Genomic DNA, 22,791 nt, shown 5'->3' with positions numbered 1-22,791 from the left:
ATGAATGGTGTACAATTAAATGGTTAATTGTATCCATCCGTTTTGGAGTTCCCGTGTCTTAAGGTAATGGAACAAGCAATGTGAAGCTTTGGATGATGTTCTTAATTAATTTCATATGTTATCTTTGATTTTCATAATGTTTGTTTTTGTTATCCATATAGTTTGTTATACATTGTGATGTGTATCTCTATTAAAAGAATGCAGTGAATTCGACTTATAAAGAAAAGACAAAAAACAGATCGATTACTCTTTACGGTATTGATGCTAGAAGCCAAGGGATATTCCCTTCCATAATATATATGTTTACAAGAATAATTTGTCGTGTTATCTCATAAAAATATGCTTTTCTGACGCTATCTTGGATCGGAAATCATTTGTATATATCAATTTGTTGGAAAAAAAACTAAATTAATAAAGAGATAGTAATTTTACATTTTGGTCACCGAAATAATTCTACAGGTTATGCTTTTTTTTTTAGAATAATGACAAAAGAAACATCATGCAACGAACAAAAAATATTATGATCTAATCTAATATAGTTATCCAAAATAATTCAATCCCTAACCCTAAGTGAAAGATTATATATTCTATTTTCAGCAAAGCCTTATAACTATTCTTGTAAATAAATCTAACCTATATAAGTTGAACAAAAATTTGAAATTTTAATAAGAGACAAGAAAACAAATTATCAAATGAAAATGGACGAACGCTCTTGATTTGTCGCAACATTCTTTACTAGTCCACACACGTCCAAGCTTATGGTGACAATTTTCTTAAGTATCACTTGTGTTATTGATTTGGAAAGGTCAGCAGGCAAAACGTAGTAAAATTTATAACTGAATCATAAATCTTGATCACTAAAACTTAAATCGTTGAACCTAACATTAATATAACAAAATGGTCTATTTTCTAAAATTTGATACATTCAACATAGTCTTTTTATTTAGAAATTGTAGAATAGTCAGTTAACCCATAACTTAGCTTACCTCTTACATTATAAATTGATAATAGTACCCTTTTTGTGCAAAACAAAATAATAATAGTATTTGGATGTATATCAGCTATCAGCATTGGTTGGGTCTAATTATTTAAGTGGCCACTTGCTGGCATCACCATTAGCACCAAGTCAGTGTTGGTATTGTAATCATATTAAGCACTACTTCTTAGGCATAATTGACCACTTCTATCTAATTAAGTAAATTATTGTTTTTTCAAACCAATTTGCTAATGTAATAAATTTGGATTTCTGTTTTTTGCCAAACTATTTGTCAAATTTGTGGACATTGCTTGTCACCTTCCAATAAGTTTGTAACTAGTGGCTGCAATACTATGCATGTGTCAGTATATAACTTGTTTAGTACTCTAATAATTTTACCAAATTGTTAATTATAGCTCCCCAACAATCGGGAGACTTCTTAAAGCTTGACGAACATATGCCGAAAGTATAAACGACAAATAGCGATCATTCAAATAACGTTTTCTTTGAAATAAACACGTTACCGACCATATGGTGATAAAATCGTATGTAACAAATAATGTTATACATATTTTTATGTTTTGTACAAATAACATGAGATTTCGAGTATATTATAAAATTATAACAACATGTTTGAAATCAATTAAAAAGTATATTTTTTGCAAAAAAAAAAAAACTCTAAAAAGAAATATCATCATAATTAACCCAAGAAACGACAAAAAAGAAAAATTAACACAAAAAAAATATGTAATTTTCTTCTGTTAACACAAACGTTTATCTGATTTATATAAACCTTTCAAAGGATTAGTCTTTCCATAGCAATGTATCCCAAAAAGATATTCGTTTGGTTCACTCCGAAAACTAAAACCTTAATTCAAAAATTTGATAGTTTTCCATTATTTTTTTGTCTAGTTGTGAGTTTGTTCCATCCTAACACGTGAAGTGAACACTTATCTATTTGTTCCACTTGCTTGTTCTTCTATACTATATATTTTTCTCAACCATCCAAAAACATGCTTCTTTCTTTTTCACTTCATTTCACAAATGTTTTGTGTATGTTCAAGATTCTTGGTATTGTTGTTCTATACTATATGTTTCTCGTACATTGGAAACCATAACTCCATACTCGAATAGAAAAAAAAAAAATTAATCTAATTTTAAGAGAAAGGTTTCTTTTAAAAAAAAATTTTTCCTTTTAAAAAAGTCTTTTTCCTTTTAAAAAAAAATTTTGGTAAATCTTTTTATGAGTTATGTGTATGAGAATTTTTGTCTCTACATTTTGGAGTTCGATTTTCGTTTTAGTTTAGGATGGTGAAGTATTTACAAAAAAGAAATCTATTTGCGAACCTAAATATCGAATAATCGTATCTTTAGATGTAGATGGATTAGTACATATCGTGATATCGATAGATCCACACATAGTTTGTAACAAAAATTATCAAAATGACTACTAGTAAAAGTGTATTTATCAAAATAATCTAGTAGTTAGTTAAAGTTGATTTAAAAAGAAAAGGAAAAGTATGTGGATCCACGTCAGGTTGCGTGCACGTAAAAGTCTTTTCATTCCCTAGTTCTTCTGCTCTGTTGCCGTTGTGAACAAATTTAGGTTTCTAAAAACAAAAACTAACACTTGTTTTGGGAAATCGCTATAATCGAACGGCTACGATACCACCGCAAAGCTATCACCTCTACCAACCCGAACACGTGTACGTCTCTCATCACTTCCACATTTCTCGCGAGAAAAACCAAAAGAGTTTCGTAAAAAAAACGAATATTCCTGCTGTAATATTAATTTCTCGTGTACGTTCCGATATACGCTGACGTGTACGAGTCTCTTTATTTTTAGGTTTAAAAAAACAATGTTATTATTTGTAAACAGTATATAAACCCTTTTAGTCTCTATTGTTTCATTATTCAGTCGTAAAATAAAACCGAATTTGATTTTTATTTTTCTCTCTCAAAGTTTTTCTTGGGAGAGCAACAATGGCGATGAGGAAGCTTTTATCGAAGAAACTCTTCAATATCACGAATGTTGCTTCACAGAGTCTTATGAATTGTCGCATTTCGTCTTCTTCGTTAGCCGTACGAACCAGAGTTCCGAATGATTCAACAGATACAACCAAAATCGCACCGGAGCCTGGAGATTTGGCGATGTCGCGAAGGTTCATGCATAACAGTGCTATGATTAGGCCGGCGGAGATTATGCAGATGCCGGTGGGAGAGAGTTTGATTGAGAAACTCCGTGAGATTGATGGAAGCAAGGATCGGATTCGATTAGACGGACTTTCTCCGCCGGAGAGGGAGACGAGTTTGACGGTGGCGGATACGAAGAAGCTGCTTAGAGCGGCGCAGATCGAGATTGTGAAATCGAAGCTAAGAGAAACGGGAAGAAGCTGGATGCCGTATAAGGAGTTTGTTAGCGTTTGTGGTGAAGCTTCTTCAGATCCAGATCTCGGATCTAAAATCGCGAAGATGCTTGATGATTCAGCAAACGTCATCGTTTTGGGAGATTCCGTTTGTATTAGACCTGATCAGGTACTTTCTTCGTTCTTCTTCTCTAGCCTTTTAGCATTTTGAAATCGTGCTTTGTCTCTGAGATCTCTCTGAGTATTGCAGCTGATTGATTGGGAGAGATAAGAGAGAGATTTAAAAACTCTCTGAAAAAAACGGATTAGGTTCTCAAAAGTTTTTGTTCGATTTTGATTTTGGAAGCTATACCGAAAACTGATACCATTTTTATTCGGTTGGATCTCTTTTCTTTTGGTTCCAATTCAACAGGAGAATCAAAAACCTCTGTGTTTTTACCAGAGTTCCATAGGAGGTTCCCAAGTTTGAGAGAGATGGTGATAAAGAGGAACAGTTTCTACAGAGACCACAACTCTTTTTTTTTCCCCTAAAAAAAAAACCATTGGTTGGATTAGGGTTATAAATTGAGTCAAGACCCTTTGGTGATTTGATACCAAAACCTAAACATAAAAAAACTTCAAAAGAGAGAGTTGAGAGAAGCTTACTAACTGGTTCTTGGGGGTTATTAGAAAGTTTATAGAGATGATGATGATAATGGGTTGGGTTTATGTGGAGGGATTAGTCAATAGTGGAAGATCTTAACCAGAAACAGGGATATGGGGATGGATTGATTGACTTTATAAACTAGTCATTGATTCATAAAGATGTATTTTTGTTGTGTGTTTTTGAGTGTGCTAATTGTGTGTCTCAAAAGAAGGTGGTGGAGGTCTTGTTTTACCCAGACATTTTCTGTTTTTGTCTTTTGCTATTGTGTTTGATCAGGTTACCAAATCCATTGAAGGACTGCTTCCTTTGCCAAAGATCCATAACCCAAATGACCCTCGGAGAATCGAGTTTAAAGAGCTTGAAGCTGAAAAGGCAGTGATCGATGTGAAAGCTCACACTTTGGTGCGGAAAGAGCTTTGGGCTGGTCTCGGTTACTTGATCCTACAGACTGCGGGGTTCATGAGGCTAACGTTTTGGGAACTCTCGTGGGACGTGATGGAGCCAATCTGTTTCTATGTCACGTCCGTGTACTTTATGGCTGGTTACGCGTTTTTCCTCAGGACATCGAAAGAGCCTTCTTTTGAAGGGTTTTACCAAAGCAGGTTCGAGGCGAAACAGAGAAAGTTGATGAATGAGTATGAGTTTGATCTGGAGAGGTATAATGAACTGAAGAAGCTGTTTTGCTCTAAGCCTTCGGATCATGTTTCCAAGATTCTTGGAGCTATCAAGAGTTAAAATTTTGATTAGGGGAAAAATTGCTTAGATTCAATGTTGTTGTCACAAATGGTGTCTGATTTTACCTAACTAGAGAATTCTACCCCAAAAAAAAGTAAGAAAAAAACGAATGGGTACTACTCTCAAATTTTTCAGTTTTCGAAAAAAAGACAAAGAGGTTGTTCTTATTATTGCGGCTTATGTAACATCAGCGAAGAGTTATGTTTTTGTTTTCGATTTTTATTTTTTATTTTTTTTATTTTTTTATTTTATGACCGATCTAAAATTTAACATTGTGTAAATAAATGTTTGAAGGTGTAATATAATACAGAATTAATTATCTGCAGATTTCATATTTGCAAAAACTAAATGAGATCTATTTTTTTCTAACAAGCGTTTGTGAAAGTACAACTACATTTATAATTTCGTTGTCATGTTATAAATCGAATCAAATCCGATAGCGTGATTCTCCTCCGTAATGGGACGGGTTTTTGTCACATAATAAATTAATAATATCCTTTCATAATTTATTAATTTTAATTAATAATAGTGGAGAATTGACCTTTTGCTATTAATTTTTATGAATCCAGAGAATTAATACTATTGAATAAAAAAACATTTTTTTAGCTCACCAAATATTGGAAAATATTATAATTACATATATCAAATATATTATTATATCATCAGTTATATAAAATAGATGTACATATTACATGACCTTGTGTATGAAATATACGTTGTCATGTATTTAACATCATAGATATATAATTTTGGTATACAGATAAATTAATTTTAATGAAAACTAACACTAATCGATCGGCGTTCACCAACAAAAATATATATCAAACGTTTAGGTTTGACTCTCTGCAATTTCTTTTCCTTTAAATTTTATAATCCTTCGGGAATCTAGTTTACGTTTAAAACGAGCTTTTGGCATCATTTTATCTACCAAAATGTGTTGTTGTAGCTAATCAGGCCCAATATCAGTTTAGAAATTAATATAATCGGCCCAATAATTAATCAAAACTTCCAAAGAAAATATATGGAAAAAAAACGAGAAAAACCAAAAGTCAGATATAGCCTGGAACTTTCTTTCCCAACAACAGTAAGACTCTGTTTTTTCCCAAGATGTCTGGTTTCCTCTTTTGTTTCGTCCAAATCTCTACTTTTTAGGGATCTTGTCCTTCTCTTTTCTGCTGATTAAAACCCTCGAATTTGCTCCAATTCGACGCGAAAAAGGTAAGTTTTGCTCTTTAATTTCACTTTAGTTCTGATCCATGGATCTGCAATTGATTCGATTTGCCTTTGTCGGTTCAAATTCAAATCGATCGTCTTCGTTTCTAATTTGAGAAAGATTAGGTTTTTAATTATGGGTTTATTAGGGTTTGTCCAATCTTATGATTTAGAGCTTTTGATTGATTCGAATTTAGGGTTTTTGATTTGATTTCAATTTTTTTTTTTTGAATTAGGGCATTGAGATGGTGAATGGAGAATCATCAACTAGTACGTCTTACTCTGATAGTAACAATGACACAAATGATCAAGGAGGAGACTTTGAATGTAACATTTGTTTCGAACTAGCTCAAGATCCGATTGTCACTCTCTGTGGCCATCTCTTTTGCTGGCCTTGCTTATACCGTTGGCTTCACCACCATTCACATTCTCAAGAATGTCCGGTTTGTAAAGCCGTGGTTCAAGACGATAAGCTTGTTCCTCTTTACGGTAGAGGCAAGAACCAGACTGACCCGAGATCAAAACGTTATCCGGGTTTACGGATTCCTAACCGACCAACAGGTCAAAGACCTGAGACTGCTGCTCCTCCTCCTCAGCCTGAAGCTGCGAGTAATTTTTTCAACTACGGTATTGGTTTGATGGGTGGAATTATGCCGATGATGGCGACTACGAGGTTTGGGAATTTCAGTATGGGGTTTGGTGGTTTGTTACCTTCTTTGTTTAACTTTCAGTTTCATGGATTTCATGATGCTACGCTTTATGGTTCAACACCGGGTTATCCTTACGGTGGTTATCATAACGGTTTCCGTGGAGTTCCTCCTCGTGGACAAGAGCGTCCTATGGCTCGTGGAGGAAACCAAAGTGATGCATTTCTGAAGAATATCCTCTTTTTTGTTGGAATCTGTGTGGTGATATTTCTCATCTGGTGAAAACGAATCACATTTGGTGTATTTCCAGGTATGATCAAACTTACTTACTTGGTGCAAGTTGTGTATGTAAATATGGTAATAGCTGAGTGTACTTGTCTGCTATTTCGACGTTGTTATTGTATTTTTGTTTTGAAGATGAACCGTGAGTCTACAAGCTTTTTTACACAACTCTTTTGTTGCTTTTGTGTTTTGTCTAAGCATCTTGTGAAAACTAGTTGTGAAATAAATGGTGCGTGTTATGACATAAGAAGTATTATGCTTATAATATTTGATAGATCATTACTTTCTTTGATTCTTTAAGGTTGATAGATGCTAGCTTTTATATAGAATATAGTTTTTAAACTGATTTCTGCTTTATAAACGAAGAACAGACGTTGAATCTAGAACATGAAAAGCTCCCCTTAAATGTGAACCAGATCAGTGGCTAAATTAATGTGTTTAGGAATGATTTGCTGTGTCGGTTTAGTTGTTTGTTTTAACAACTCTATTTTAACATAGAAAAGCTGTGTGTAGTGCTCTGATCTCGTGAGCATTCTTGTGCGAGACTAAGCTTGTTCTTGTGAGTTGATTCACGTAGTGGACTGCTGGGACAGAACATGACGATAAGGGAATCACACTCCGCGATTCTTGTTCTTCTTCTGATCTCTCAGATCTCGAATTCACTCTGTTTACTCGATAGTTTGTTAGGTGTTCACACATTGCTAGATAGTTGTAGATTGATGCTAAATTGCTAATATCGAAACAGTGACCCTAGGGATGACTTCTAGAGCATCACTTACCCGTCCTTGGCTTAAACCAGTCTCAACTACCTCTCCCTTTGTAAATAAACTTTTCAACATGTAAAATGTCATCTTCTGCGTGACGGCGTTGCAGACAACAATGACCACCACTATAGGTAAGTTTTGCTTTAGTGCTATTCCATATTGTTGTTCTGACAATAATAACCTAGAATCCTTCATGGTTTGAGCTCATGTTGGGTCGTAGTGAGAATCAAGAAATGACCAATCTTTTTCTCAGCAGTATGATATGAATATGAACATAAACTGGATACCACCCATTTTGCGTCGGTGATTGCGTTTAATAAGACTTTATTTTCAACGCCCTCTCGCTGAAAAATTATTAGCAACGTCATACATCAAAAGTTGTTACCAATGAATCATTTTAGTTGGTTACTGTCGGAATTAAACCAGAAGAGATGAAGAGAAAAAAAGACAAAAGCCTTTATGTCATCCCTCTCACGTCGTCTTTGGCGGCTTCAAAGCCTTCATATGATTCTGAATCACACACAAAAAAAAGAAAACAAAATCAATGGTATGAATATAATAATTTATCCATTCCAATAATTTAATGAACCTAAAATATTCATTTACTCCAAGAAACAGCTGACTTACTAGAAACAGTTGACTTTTCTTCTTCACCATTCCTATAAACCCAATCAGAAACTTCGCAACCAAATCTTACAGAATCACGATGATCTCGTTTTCATTTCATCTCCTCGTCTTCATCCTCCTAAGTCTCTCTTCCTTCGCAACAGCACAACAGCCTTATGTCGGAATATCAACAACTGATTGCTCTGTTTCCGACAACACAACCTCTGTTTTCGGCTACTCTTGTAATGGTCTCAACAAAACTTGCCAAGCTTACGTCATTTTCCGATCTACTCCTTCTTTCTCCACCGTCACCTCAATCTCTTCCCTCTTCTCTGTCGACCCATCTCTCGTCTCCTCCCTCAATGACGCTTCACCTTCAACTTCTTTCCCTTCTGGTCAACAAGTCATTATCCCTTTAACTTGTTCTTGCACCGGTGACGATTCACAATCCAATATTACATACACAATCCAACCAAACGATTCGTATTTCGCCATTGCTAACGACACTCTTCAGGGGCTTTCGACATGTCAAGCTTTGGCAAAACAGAACAATGTTTCTTCTCAATCTTTGTTTCCTGGTATGAGGATCGTTGTTCCGATCCGTTGTGCGTGTCCCACGGCTAAACAGATCAACGAAGATGGCGTGAAGTATCTGATGAGTTATACTGTGGTTTTTGAAGACACTATCGCGATCATCAGCGATAGATTCGGGGTTGAGACGAGCAAGACTTTAAAAGCTAACGAAATGTCTTTTGAGAATTCTGAAGTTTTCCCTTTCACAACAATCCTGATCCCTTTGGTGAATCCTCCTGCAAATACTAACTCTCTCATTCCTCCTCCTCCTCCTCCTCCTCCACAATCGGTTTCTCCTCCTCCATTGTCGCCGGATGGTAGGAAATCGAAGAAGAAAACATGGGTCTATGCTCTTGCCGGAGTACTAGGAGGAGCATTGGTTTTGAGTGTGATCGGTGCAGCCATATTTTGCCTGTCTAAGAAGAAAACGAAAACGCAAACGCAAGAGGAAACGGGAAACCTCGATAGCTTCATGGGCAAGAAACCACCGATGTCTGATCAAGAATTCGATCCGCTAGATGGTTTGTCAGGTATGGTGGTAGAATCCTTAAAAGTTTACAAATTTCACGAGCTGCAATCAGCTACAAGCGATTTCACATCGTCTAGCTCGATTGGAGGATCAGGGTACATCGGAAAAATCAACGGCGATGGCGCAATGATCAAGAAAATCGAAGGAAACGCATCGGAGGAAGTCAACTTATTGTCTAAACTAAACCATCTTAACATCATCCGTCTCTCTGGATTCTGTTTCCATGAAGGAGATTGGTACTTAGTCTACGAACACGCTTCAAACGGAAGCTTAAGTGAATGGATCCACACGACGAAATCGTTACTAAGCTTGACACAAAAACTACAAATCGCTTTGGATATAGCAACAGGGCTAAACTATCTACACAACTTCGCTGATCCTCCATACGTTCACAGAGATTTGAACAGCAACAATGTGTTCCTCGACCTCGAGTTTCGAGCAAAGATTGGTAGTTTAGGTTCAGCAAGATCAACGACTGAAGATTTCGTGTTGACCAAGCACGTGGAAGGAACAAGAGGGTACTTAGCTCCGGAGTATTTGGAACATGGTTTAGTTTCAACTAAGCTTGATGTCTATGCTTTTGGAGTTGTCTTGTTGGAGATTGTTACTGGTAAAGAAGCTTCTGAATTGAAGAAAGAGATCGATGAAGGTAAAGCTATTGATGAGATTTTGATTCATGGAAGATTGTTACCTGAAGGATTAACAAGTTTTGTTGAGAGATTAGTGGTGGATTGTTTAAAGAAAGATCATTTGAATCGTCCATCGATGGATGAAAATGTTATGTCTTTGTCTAAGATCTTGGCGGCTACGCAGAACTGGGAAGAATCGTCGTACTAAGTTTAAGGCCCACTATTGTTTGGGCCCAAGGCCCATTTAGAACTAGTTAGACCCTTTGTTTTTTTTTTTTTTTTTTTTTATATATACAAATGTCATTAAAGATTTTTAGATTTTAGAAGCTTATGTTATGTTGTGTTGGAGTTGGTCACAAAAAATGTAGATTGGTCAAGGCTGTTAAATATTTAGTTTCTATACAACATGAATTATGAGAATGTTATTTTAGAACGTATTCATACCAATTAGAAATTATTATTTTAAATGAGATTACGTTAAAAATCAAAAATATATCGCTTATTTACATTTTTTTTTTAATTAATTTTGACCAAAAACTAAGCTAAAAATTATTTTCAAAATATCTTGTCCTCATTTTATGATAAAAGATAATATCTTCTCATTACTTCATTTTCCAGATAATGAAATACATAAAATGAGGGAAAAATTAGACAATGAAAGAAACTTGAAGTTCGAGGCTTTGGTGAGGATAGAAGAACAGGCTGTCACGTTTGGGTAGTCGATACACGTGGCACTTTAAGACACGTTGATTCCGACATGGACCACAAATCCCACGTGGCCATGACCATCCTTTGCCTGGCTTTGCCACGTGGACCCTATTAAAGTGAGTTTGTGTTTTGTGTTTCATAGGACCACTATTTGTTTGATAGATATGACCAAGCATCGACTCATCCACATATAACACATTACATAAAACACACGGCGTTTTTTTTTGTTTTTTTTATAATTCTATTAAATATGTATAATTATTTTCTTTCAATAATAAATATTTAAAATTATATACATAATAAGTGTATATTAGTCATTTTAAACAAAATGTGTTGAAATAAAAAACGTTTTAGATGAATATATTGTTGAGTTGTGGAGGTGAATGCTTTTTAGTTCCATATCTCTAATCGTAATAAGATTTGCAGTGACAAAAAAATGGATGTAGTTCTCACAAAAATAATTTAGAGTACTAGTTAATCTTCAACATGGGAGATATATCCATTTTCTGTCGTTGCAAATACTTAGGATTTTAACATTGATTCAAAAATTAACAATATTTTGTGGTTTTAAATATTTGTAATGATTCCAAAATTATGTTTTTTAAATTGAAAGTGTATTATTTTAATGACAAAGACATCTTATTCATATTAGAGCTTAATTAACATCTTTAAGTGTCATTTTAATTTCATAAATTTATGATATCAGCATATGATACAGTTTATTCTTTCAAATCTATTATTTTATTTTAACATAATATTTACGTATCATCTACATAAAAATACCAACTCTCCTGGTATAATTTTACTTAACTAAAATGTAAACACTTCACATTGCATAATTATATAATAATTTACTGATTATGTGACAGCCCAATTTTAAGGTTTTTTTACCTGCTCATTGCATATCTCTTTCCTATGTCATGCATGGTCCTAAGTCCTAACTCTTAAGGATGTTGAAAGGCCTGAATTAACCAGTTTGGATCTGATATATTCAAAGTCAAAATTGCACATTTTTATGTATATGGACCCTTTCGTATTAGCTATACCTTTGAACCATCTATTTTAAATATTGACAGAGACATAATTATAACAAATTTATAAATAATAGTCAACTTGAAACACAATATATTGTAAGAAACGTACAATGATTAGTTATATAGATGTCGCAGTGGTGTTTAATTTTATGCAAACAAGTTATATATGATTCTTGACTAAGATTTAAGGATCAAAATCTATAAACTTTAACCTAGAATGGTCTAAAGTAAAGCTATTCCATGTCTTGAAAGGACAAATACAAGAATATATTAGTAAAGAAATATATAAAAGCATGTCATGCCTAGATTTTGAAACTTTCCATGCACAATTTCATATATATAAGTAATAAAATATTCATATTGATACACAAACAAATGCGCAAACCGAAGACATGTAGTGAGTTTGTGGTCACTCCACTATACAAAGCACTCTTAAGTTGCAAAAATGAGTGTACTTAAAAGGCGGGAATAAAACAAAACAAAAGCATCTAACACCAAAGCTAGAAAATTTTAAACAAAAAAGATTTTGTATATCAATATTTAATAAGAAAAAAACCCATATCGCCTCCATTAAAAACAATATATCACAAAAACACAGCAAAGACAGAAAATTAGACAATTTTGTTTTCCGAAGTATCTATCAAAGAGCTAAAAATAAGAGATCAGAAAAATAAATAAAGGAGAAAGGAACAATTTGATTGACACCGAATGGACAAAAAGTGGAATAAGAAGGGACCATCGCATCCATTTTCGTTAGTCCTTTTGTGTTCGTGGTATAATATTAGTATCACTCACCCATTAATTTAAAATCAATGTTAGTTTGCTTTAAGTGATTTTATCACCGCATATATATTCATAAAATGATTCAAGTATGTAGTACCTGTATATAATAATCAATGAGAAATACCTACCGATTCCCGAAACAATGCATATGATGAGTTTCACCTTAAGAAATCAAAGATATTCGAAACGGAATCTTTTACGAATTTCCGATGACATTTTGACGGTTTCATTATTCGTCGAAGAAATTTGATGGTTTTTTCGGTTGAAAGTCGCCTGTTTTCTTGTTATTTTTAACATCACCATTTCAAAAAACCAATGTCACAAAAAAACAAATCTCAACAAATGATCATTTGACTCTAGTCAGATATTAGGATGGTGATCTTATTAGAAGTAATTTTCTGTATTCTTGAATGAAATTGATAAACGAAACAAAACAATGACCATCTATATAACTATACAATAAAGAGCATGCACTATACAAGTATACAGTCAAATTCTATTATTCTTTTATTTGCAGAAACGACTAATAAAAAATCGTAAATAGTTGGTTCATTTATCTTGTATGTTTTTTTCCAAAGATGAATTTTTTTGCATGTTTTTGACAAATATCATACTATCATTTAATCTGATAATACGTTATTTTACATGATATCACACTATTTATTTCAATCACAAGTGAAAAAAACATTTATGGTTTTCCCATTACATTGTTTTTGTCATTTGAAGTTATCTACGCCATAAATAGTTTATTTGATTATTGGTTCTAATTTATTTATTTCTTGGCATGATACTCGAATTGATATTCTACACTATTCTCACAAGATTTTTAAAATATTTTTGGAATATTGATTGAGCCTCTCTCTTAAAATATCTCCAACGATCAAGTGTGTTACAGTATATATAGATAAATTTGAAAGGTTAATTAGTTTAACAAAGAAACAAGATGCTTTATTAGATTGGATGATGAGAAAAAGAAGAGTTTGGATGATGAACACAAGTACTAATGAATGGACTATTATTAATATGATAATTACGTATTTGTAGTTTAATCATTTATTGCCTTTGTCTTGGTGAACTTGAAAGTTTCTATATTAGGATACACATGGCATGTTAAAGAGCTTTTAATGATCTACGAGACGTGTAAGTATTTGTATGTCTATATAAACAACCATACGTACGTGAACAAGTGACTCTATTTTCATATATTGTCATTTCAACTAATTTTTTTTTATCTACTATACTACAAAATAGAATATCCCCATTCAGTAACATTTAATTTAAGGATCCTAGTCCATATCAAATATATAGCTTAAGTTAGAAAAATACCGATTATTTGGATTAAAATTATTGTAGTAGAACTGTAGAACCGAAAGAACTTGAAAAGAAGAAAATAGAACAAGCTAAGTGAAATTATCATGAAATAAATGAAACGAGCAGAACAAACGTATTAGATCCAGAGTATTTTGGAATTTGAAATGATATAATAACTAATAAATTCCTTACAATTCATATAACGCTTTTGAATGAGCAATACATTATTCTGTTAGAGTCGTTTTGATTAGAAAACTAAAAGGTACTATATATAATGTTTCTTCACTAAACTTTAACTAATTGTATAAGAAGTTAAATTTCCACCGTGTTCTATTTTTTCATACCATTTAAGTAGCCAATATATTTAGCTACAAATTGCTAGAACATACCACTTTTTGTAGCGCGTAGTCTAAAAATTTATGAAAAATTTGCTATTTTGGAGAAAAATTAAGGAAATCTCTAAATTTTAGTCTAAATTAAAAAATAATATTCTCTTAATCTGAAAAAAATGGAGATCTATATTTGGAATTGGAAATGGAGATGGGTTGGAGAAATCTTACTCCAAACTCTATTGTGAAGATGAAAATGGAGATGAGTTGAAGATTATCTTAGTTCTACATATAAAAAATTTAAGAAAGTTATTTACAATACGCCTTTACAACCTATATATAAGATTTTCAACTCACAAATTTTGTATCGACGTTTATTTTTTAGTGCTTTGTTAATGATTCATCGACATTGTTGTATCCAGTATTGAAGAATCAATGAATGTGAGGACGAGAGGAGAGTAACGTGTTGATGAAGTTACAAAGAGATATTTGGAAGATTTTGCAACCACCATTGAAGAGACTAAAACCAAAGGATCCATTACATGTTTTGAGTTACCTATCTATTAAATGCGTAAAGGAGGATAAAGGACACACCATACGTGTGAAAAAGGAGGTTCCACACGTGATCGATGGTTGTGCATACGTGTGAGTTAAGGGGTGGGATTCACGTGAGAGATTCACCCGACCAAAAACTATTTTTTTCGGAAAACAAATTTTAGTTTTCAAACATAGAAAATAAATCGAAAATAGAAAGATACTGGTAGGAGTGAAGAAGGTTGGGCTGTCAACTGTCAATCCCATTTGCAGTTAGAAAAAAAATATGTGAAAATTAAAATCATAAAAGTATATTTGGAGAATTTTAATGTAACTTCTTTCTTTGTTTTCTGTTTTAATTTTCTGCTATTTCAAGGACGTGAGCTATGAAAATAAGATTTTAGGTGGCTGGAGAAAGTTGTGCAAATAAAAAAGTGGCTTGAGAAATATTTCTAATTTTGATTATTTACAAACTTAAATTTTGATTTAGTTCGATGAAATATTAATCATTTACTTGGCTGCCCATGAATCACGATTCATATAGGAAATGTAAAAATAACTTACACATATTTTCTCACACAAACAAATGTGTTTTCAAAACAATAAATAATTTGGTAAGCGTTGTTGGGGTCACTTAAATTATGTTGATATATATAAGGTGGGGAGAGGCAAAAATAGCACGAAGTTTCAATTATGAAGTAGCTGAATTGGTAGAAATAACCAAACAGTTTTGAATTTAGGAAATAGTCCAATTTCTTATAGGCAACAAAAATATTCTAAATTATCCGTTAGCAAAAAATAATATTTATTGAGAAATCACTTGCATTAATTTAGATTAAGTAAATAGTTCAAACAAAAATTTGCGTGCTACACAATTTTCGATTTGGTATCTGATTCTGGCATGATAGATTCCAACATAAGTCTCCATAGATATATATACAAGTGGGCTTTTCACTTTTGCTTTCAAGCCTTCCATTAGTATTTATCCTATTGTGGATTTATAACCTACATAGCATATATCCAACATGTCTCTCTAACTGTTTGTGGGATGGATACGCACGTCAAATCGATTTTGGAAATTTTTTTTTTTTTAATATTTAATATACCTAGGATAATGTAATGACTAATGATACGTTAATTTTAACAGAAAATAATTGTGTTTGTATCTATACAACGTCATTATAATGTATGGCTGAAATTAATTTTATAAGTATAGGTTTAGAAAAAGAGATAGCTGAAGGTGTAGTTGTGAAACTACAGAACCATAAAATTTCGTTTTTTCCATGCATTAGTTGTGTGTGGATGGTTTACATATTACAAACATCGATGATGGTGAAAGGCTATCGGCCGACCGTGAAATCGTGCAGAGGATTAATCTTTGGATTTTAGTAAATATTTTGTAAAGATGATTTGGAGGTTTAGTCATCAGGCATGTTGTCATAACATCAAGGTTTTTTTTAAAACAATGGTATTTTTAAAAATATTATTGTTAAAGGGATATTTTTTAAAATGGGTAATCTAAAAAGCAATTTTAAAAAAATTTCAATAATCTTTGAGTGATAAAGTTTTATTAATTAATATAGATATAAAATAATATTTTGAAAGTTGAGAGTATCGTTTAACACAGAATGAGATATTTCCTAATCAATTAACACAAAATGAAACAACCTCGATTTGCAGCTAGATTTTTGCTTTATCATATCAAGCTTGAGGTAATCTCTAATGCTTTTTTTTTTACGATTTCGTGATGATAGATGTAATATAGCGGTTTCTGCAAAGAAATTTAAAATAATTGATTTAGCCACATATGTTACCAAAATGTAATTATAATTTGATCGATTTTTATGTATTTCATTTGTTTCATATTATAATTTGATCGATTTTTGATATATCGTATGATTAGTTAATTGAATAAATGTACATACATGAAAAAGTAGTCTAAAATGACATAGGTCTCCCCTAAACAACAAATACACACAATATTAAAGAATAAAATTAGAGAGCATCATAGGAATATTATATAAGTATTTAATTTGTCAAATAAGAATATTTTATTTTATTTTATTTTGGCTCGAAATAAGAATATATTGAAGCACAAAAATATGTGGAAGTATTTATGGTGGTGGTTTGGTTCATTGAGATATGACCTTTGGACTCACCTTATCTTCCTATTCTTTTTAGTTTGCTTTCATAAATTAGTTTCCAAATTAACTCCTTTAAAATGTTGATATCAGCCGACATTTCCGTGATAAAAAGTTTTTTTTTCTCTTATAAATAAATAATAACGTTGACAAAAAAAAAAGACAAGAAAAAAAAACAAGGATAATTTCGTAATTTCAGGATGTGTATAGTTTTTTTTTGTCTTTCCTCCTCATCGTTATTGATATGAAGAAACCTTTGCCGATTAAAATTAAAAAGAAGATGTTTATAAAAATACTTCATTATAAAAAAATGATAAATCAAGATTTTAATAACAAAAAAATATTAAAGAAGATTGGTGGGTTAAAAAGGGAGGCGATGAAGAAAGAACAGCGACCTCTTCTTCTCTCTTCCCTCTCTCTTCCTTTCTCTTTGGGAGAGATTTTTTTATAAGTTTTTGGTTTTGCAGAATTTGCTGAATAAAAACTCTCACTAACAGAGAAATATAAAATAAAAAGAGTACTCAAGAAAAAGAAAGCTAGAGAGAGAGGTATAGAAGAAAACGATAGCTATAAGCTCATCATCAATCATTTCTTTAATTCTCTGCAACTCCAAGGTACTTCCTCTCTCTCTCTCTCTCTCTCTCTATACCATATATGTAGATGATGACCGAAGCTGAAAGTGAGAACCTTAAAAGAGTTACAAGAAAGAGATTGGAGAAAAACTGTATAATACCTAGTTGACTCCTCTCTCTCTCTCTCTCTTTCTTTTTCTTGTATTTTTTTTTTGTATGTGTTATATAAGATTCTCTGTGTATGTCTGAATCCTTACAGGATCCAAGAGCTTTGGAAAAAAGATATAATGAATAACAAGATATGGGTTTAGCTACTACAACTTCTTCTATGTCACAAGATTATCATCATCACCAAGGAATCTTTTCCTTCTCTAATGGATTCCACCGATCATCATCAACCACTCATCAAGAGGAAGTAGATGAATCCGCCGTCGTCTCCGGTGCTCAAATTCCGGTTTATGAAACCGCCGGAATGTTGTCTGAAATGTTTGCTTACCCTGGCGGAGGTGGCGGCGGTTCCGGTGGAGAGATTCTTGATCAGTCTACTAAACAGTTGCTAGAGCAACAAAACCGTCACAACAACAACAATAACTCAACTCTTCATATGTTATTACCAAATCATCATCAAGGTTTTGCTTTCACCGACGAAAACACTATGCAGCCGCAGCAACAACAACACTTTACATGGCCATCTTCCTCCTCCGATCATCATCAAAACCGAGATATGATCGGAACCGTCCACGTGGAAGGAGGAAAGGGTTTGTCTTTATCTCTCTCATCTTCATTAGCCGCAGCTAAAGCCGAGGAATATAGAAGCATTTATTGTGCAGCCGTTGATGGAACTTCTTCTTCTTCTAACGCATCCGCTCATCATCATCAATTCAATCAGTTCAAGAATCTTCTTCTTGAGAATTCTTCTTCTCAACATCATCACCATCAAGTTGTTGGACATTTTGGTTCATCATCATCATCTCCCATGGCGGCTTCTTCATCCATTGGAGGGATCTACACGTTGAGGAATTCGAAATATACGAAACCGGCTCAAGAGTTGTTGGAAGAGTTTTGTAGTGTTGGAAGAGGACATTTCAAGAAGAACAAACTTAGTAGGAACAACTCAAACCCTAATACTACCGGTGGAGGAGGAGGCGGAGGGTCCTCGTCATCGGCCGGAACAGCTAATGATAGTCCTCCTTTGTCTCCGGCTGATCGGATTGAACATCAAAGAAGAAAAGTCAAGCTACTATCTATGCTTGAAGAGGTAACGTTTTCACTCAATATTTTTTCTCTAACCAAACTAATTAATTTTCTATCAAACTTTTAATGAACCGTTCTAATGATTGAATTGATCAAACAACCAATTTCATATCAATCGCTACAAAATTTTATTTTTCTTCGTGATTTTTTTCTTCTTATATAATTAATTCTAAATCGACCAATATTTTCATAAACTCTATATATGTTATTTTCTTAAAAAAATAAATGTATAGAGAATGACCGACTGGTACAAGAGCACGACACATGCTCTAGTTGGTAAAGCCTGATTACGCAATCCTACTATCACTTATATAATTTTTCTAACTAATATCATTATATGGTGTTATATGGTCTAATTTGATATATTAATGCATATTTTGTGTCACGCGTTTGGTGGCATCGCTTAATCAAATTTAACATAAGAAATTAATATATGATTGATTAAGTGATTTAGTCTTCACAACCATAAATTTTAAATTAGAGTTTCCTTCTCCATATAAGCTAGCCACCTTCACTACGTAACCAAAACTAGTCCTTGAAGTTACTTCATTATTTATCTTACAATTTATTTTGTAGTTGACATTATCTTCTTTCAAGAATTTAGTATATGTTCCAAGATAGCATAAATTGTTAGCAAGAGAAGATAACACATTGAAGTATCTAAACGAACTAATCACTTGAGGTTTATATTTTATCTTAGAAATTGAGCTAATAAAAAAAAAACAAGAACTCATCTATGTATAGTTCATTTATTTAAAATTTAATTTGTAGGTGGACCGACGGTACAACCACTACTGCGAACAAATGCAAATGGTAGTGAACTCATTCGACCAAGTAATGGGTTACGGCGCGGCGGTTCCGTACACGACATTAGCTCAAAAGGCAATGTCTAGGCATTTCCGGTGTTTGAAAGACGCGGTAGCGGTTCAGCTTAAACGCAGCTGTGAGCTTCTAGGGGATAAAGAGGCGGCAGGGGCTGCATCCTCGGGGTTAACCAAAGGGGAAACGCCGCGATTGCGTTTGCTAGAGCAGAGTTTGCGTCAGCAACGAGCGTTTCATCATATGGGTATGATGGAGCAAGAGGCATGGAGACCGCAACGTGGTTTGCCTGAACGCTCCGTTAATATCCTTAGAGCTTGGCTATTCGAGCATTTTCTTAATCCGTAAGTCCATTTTCTAATCCCTTAATAATACTTACCTACTCTTATTCTTCGATAATACTAATCTTCTTGAATGTTGACTATACATTATAAAATGTAGACTACCATAATGCATTGATACCAAGACTTTAACTAATATACGTTTATTAAACTTAAGTTATGAAAGTGACAAAAAAATTTTTTTTTTTATAACTCTTTTGTTATGCGGGAAGATATATTTCTATTTCAATCAAAATTAAAAGCTGCTGGCTTTTTTAGAAAACCAAAATAATTTTTGTAAAATGAAGTTCCGTTTCTTCACTGAGTTTGATTATTTTATGTTTATTACTACTAATAAAAATTTAAATATCAAATATTTTTTCCTTTTCATACCACCCATAAGAATGGTCAGCTAAGAGTACTCCAAAATAACAAGGGTAACAATTCATTGACTAGGAGACTTTCATGAAAACTGTATGTTTATATTTATATTAATGTAGGTTATATTGCATGGCAAATTAAAGGGTTTAAATAATTAATGCAACAAAAGAAGTTTGCAGAGTGAGATCGCAAACTTTTATGCTTTGGGATCATAATAGCATCCTAAGGGTTTCTCTGTCTCTGCCTAACCTTTCCTTTATAGTTTTTTTTTCTTTAATTTGCTTTAATTCATTCCACATACTATTATCAAAAGAAGTAACAATGCCATTAACATAACTACAAAAAAATAAGTCTCAGATTTGTCAGTGGTACAGTTTCATTGGTATATTGTCCCTTAAGAAAGACAGAAATCAAAAAGAGGAAAAAAAAAATCTAAAAGCTGAAAAAAGCAATTTCTTCTGTCATTATTCATCAGTACTTTCTCTATTTAATGTCTGCAGAATTTTACTATTTTGTTGTTAGTGAAGTAAAGAAGAGAAGAGTTGTACAGATAAATATTTTGCTTTATGATGAAAAATAAGTTAAGATACAAAAATAAAATAAAATGCTTCTATTCTGAAATCAGCTTTTTCTTTTGTCCCTTAGATTCTCACGCCCTTGTAAGGAGAAAGTTTGTACCTTTTCTTGCATCTACTTGATTGTGTTTTTCCTCTCTATCTATATTCAAAAAAAGAGAAAAGAAAAAAATTATTGGTTTAGGGTTCTAAAGATTGTGAAGTCATTTTCTGGTCTCTTTCTCAGGTACCCAAGCGATGCTGATAAGCACCTCTTAGCACGACAGACTGGTTTATCCAGAAATCAGGTCAGCCTTTATCTATATAGATACATACATCAATATTTTTTTAATATAATATGTTTTCATACTTATCATACAAGAACCCTTTTAATTACTCATTTACATATATGTACTTAACTCACAATTTACCATATATATCAATCATTTCATCATGCAAAATCTGACATGAGTGGCTTCATGTCTATTCTCTTGCATGGATTTTCAATATCACGAATCATTTGTTTTTCTTGGGGTTCGTTTTCTTCATTAAATACATTATCTACACTTACACACACAAGGATATATAAAACATAGGAGAGAGAGATGTAAGTATTTCTCAAGTACATGAAAGTTTGAAGCTTTCATTTCAATGTTAACTAGCAGACCTCTAAGTCTTGTACACATTAATTATTTACATCACAAGTAGTTTATTACACTTGGCTTCAAATATCCATTAGTATATTTCAACCTTCAAATTGTTGTTTTAACATTATTATGTTTCATGTGTTCAAATAAAAAAACATTATTATGTTTCAAATTTTTAATTTAGAAATTTCATCTAAGCCTTTCAGTAAATACATAAGTTAACATCAAATCAAAATTACTTGAAACATGTCAAAAGTTATCTTGTTCTTGTAAGAATATAATGAAAAATTTAATATATATCTTCTTTTTAATAGATGTCTCAAAGGAAACACATGTATCATAATTTTTACTCCTTTCCTATCATTTTAACTTAAGGTTTTAGCTATCCTATTTTTTTTGTTTCATTTGTTTAAACTAATTTTCTTCACAGTAAATGACTTATTATTTTAACTTTACTTAATATAAAACAAATGAAGTATATACAAAAACAATCAAAACCATATTTAATGTAAAAAGGAGTATTTCACATTTCATTGAAAAGTTTTTTTTTCCTTCTAAAAGTTAAGTTTCTTTTAATATTATAAACTTGTTAAGAGTAAATTGTGATTAATATTAGTTCATATGTCTCGTTTTTTCAGGTGTCAAATTGGTTCATAAATGCTAGGGTTCGCCTATGGAAACCAATGGTGGAAGAGATGTATCAACAAGAAGCAAAAGAAAGAGAAGAAGCAGAAGAAGAAAATGAAAATCAACAACAACAAAGAAGACAGCAACAAACAAACAACAACGACACGAAACCCAACAACAATGAAAACAACTTCACTGTCATAACCGCACAAACTCCAACGACGATGACATCGACACATCACGAAAACGACTCTTCATTCCTCTCTTCCGTCGCCGCCGCTTCTCACGGCGGTTCAGACGCGTTCACCGTCGCCACGTGTCAGCAAGACGTCAGTGACTTCCACGTCGACGGAGATGGTGTGAACGTCATAAGATTCGGGACCAAACAGACTGGTGACGTGTCTCTTACGCTTGGTCTACGCCACTCTGGCAATATTCCTGATAAGAACACTTCTTTCTCCGTTAGAGACTTTGGAGATTTTTAGTCTTCTTTGTTTCTCAATTTATTCATCAAAATTTATTATAGTGAATTTTATTTTTTTGGTTTATCGATATATGTTTTTAGTTTCTTCACATACTTTTAAAATTTCCTTTCTTCTTTAGTTTTTTTTTCTGTCTTTTCTGTCGTAAGAAGAAGAGAGATATACATATATCAAGTGAGATCTAGCTACCAAAGTTCCATATATAATTATGCACATATTTTTATTTTATTCATGAAACTTATATCCTTACATTTTTGTATAGTTTTGTTCATACTAATTTTTTGTTCATATTAATACCCCTGCCAAATTACTCTAAATTTTGTTTTAGAT

General features: G+C 32.7%; 4 protein-coding genes across 9 annotated transcripts; all 4 read left to right on the top strand.

The window, feature by feature from the left end:
* The first annotated feature begins 2,825 nt into the window (after positions 1–2,825).
* Positions 2,826–5,048, top strand: AT2G23790 (calcium uniporter (DUF607)). Its single transcript, NM_127942.3, has 2 exons — positions 2,826–3,511; positions 4,265–5,048. The coding sequence occupies exons 1-2, from the start codon at positions 2,960–2,962 to the stop codon at positions 4,721–4,723; spliced, it is 1,011 nt and encodes a 336-aa protein (NP_179959.1). The 5' UTR covers positions 2,826–2,959; the 3' UTR covers positions 4,724–5,048.
* Positions 5,049–5,745: 697 nt separating this feature from the next.
* On the top strand, positions 5,746–7,918 carry AT2G23780 (RING/U-box superfamily protein). 3 transcript variants are annotated; one of them, NM_001335867.1, is made up of 3 exons: positions 5,746–5,941; positions 6,172–6,892; positions 7,442–7,849. In NM_001335867.1, exon 2 carries the CDS (start codon positions 6,181–6,183, stop codon positions 6,862–6,864), a length of 684 nt encoding a protein of 227 aa, NP_001324074.1. In that variant the 5' UTR covers positions 5,746–5,941; positions 6,172–6,180; the 3' UTR covers positions 6,865–6,892; positions 7,442–7,849. The 3 variants fall into 3 exon arrangements, with proteins under 3 accessions (NP_001324074.1, NP_179958.1, NP_001318276.1); NM_001335866.1 differs by having other exon boundaries at positions 5,779–5,941; positions 7,378–7,918; NM_127941.4 differs by having other exon boundaries at positions 6,172–7,849.
* A 17-nt stretch (positions 7,919–7,935) lies between these two features.
* On the top strand, positions 7,936–10,442 carry LYK4 (protein kinase family protein / peptidoglycan-binding LysM domain-containing protein). Its single transcript, NM_127940.2, has one exon. The coding sequence runs from the start codon at positions 8,335–8,337 to the stop codon at positions 10,171–10,173; it is 1,839 nt and encodes a 612-aa protein (NP_179957.1). The 5' UTR covers positions 7,936–8,334; the 3' UTR covers positions 10,174–10,442.
* Positions 10,443–17,087: 6,645 nt separating this feature from the next.
* On the top strand, positions 17,088–22,708 carry BLH4 (BEL1-like homeodomain 4). 4 transcript variants are annotated; one of them, NM_179713.3, is made up of 5 exons: positions 17,088–17,419; positions 17,637–18,635; positions 19,403–19,794; positions 20,953–21,013; positions 21,991–22,708. In NM_179713.3, exons 2-5 carry the CDS (start codon positions 17,679–17,681, stop codon positions 22,462–22,464), a joined length of 1,884 nt encoding a protein of 627 aa, NP_850044.1. In that variant the 5' UTR covers positions 17,088–17,419; positions 17,637–17,678; the 3' UTR covers positions 22,465–22,708. The 4 variants fall into 4 exon arrangements, with proteins under 4 accessions (NP_850044.1, NP_179956.1, NP_001031404.1 ...); NM_001036327.2 differs by having other exon boundaries at positions 17,410–17,529; NM_001335865.1 differs by having other exon boundaries at positions 17,410–17,529; positions 20,797–21,013; positions 21,991–22,706.
* The last annotated feature ends 83 nt before the right edge of the window (positions 22,709–22,791 follow it).

Source organism: Arabidopsis thaliana, chromosome 2 (genome assembly GCF_000001735.4).
Source record: "Arabidopsis thaliana chromosome 2, partial sequence".
NCBI lineage: Eukaryota > Viridiplantae > Streptophyta > Magnoliopsida > Brassicales > Brassicaceae > Arabidopsis > Arabidopsis thaliana.
Note: the sequence above shows the minus strand (reverse complement) of the source record. Positions and strands in the feature narration are given on the sequence as shown.

What these genes read in the sequence shown, in the direction of transcription:
- AT2G23780 (NM_001335866.1), top strand. Translation starts at nt 6,181, where the DNA reads ATGGTGAATGGAGAATCATCAACTAGTACGTCTTACTCTGATAGTAAC.
- AT2G23790 (NM_127942.3), top strand. Translation starts at nt 2,960, where the DNA reads ATGGCGATGAGGAAGCTTTTATCGAAGAAACTCTTCAATATCACGAAT. An exon ending in TTTGTATTAGACCTGATCAG is followed by an intron (nt 3,512 to 4,264) that starts GTACTTTCTTCG and finishes GTGTTTGATCAG; the next exon opens with GTTACCAAATCCATTGAAGG.
- BLH4 (NM_001335865.1), top strand. Translation starts at nt 17,679, where the DNA reads ATGGGTTTAGCTACTACAACTTCTTCTATGTCACAAGATTATCATCAT. An exon ending in TTCGAGCATTTTCTTAATCC is followed by an intron (nt 19,795 to 20,796) that starts GTAAGTCCATTT and finishes TTTGTCCCTTAG; the next exon opens with ATTCTCACGCCCTTGTAAGG. An exon ending in CTGGTTTATCCAGAAATCAG is followed by an intron (nt 21,014 to 21,990) that starts GTCAGCCTTTAT and finishes TCGTTTTTTCAG; the next exon opens with GTGTCAAATTGGTTCATAAA.
- LYK4 (NM_127940.2), top strand. Translation starts at nt 8,335, where the DNA reads ATGATCTCGTTTTCATTTCATCTCCTCGTCTTCATCCTCCTAAGTCTC.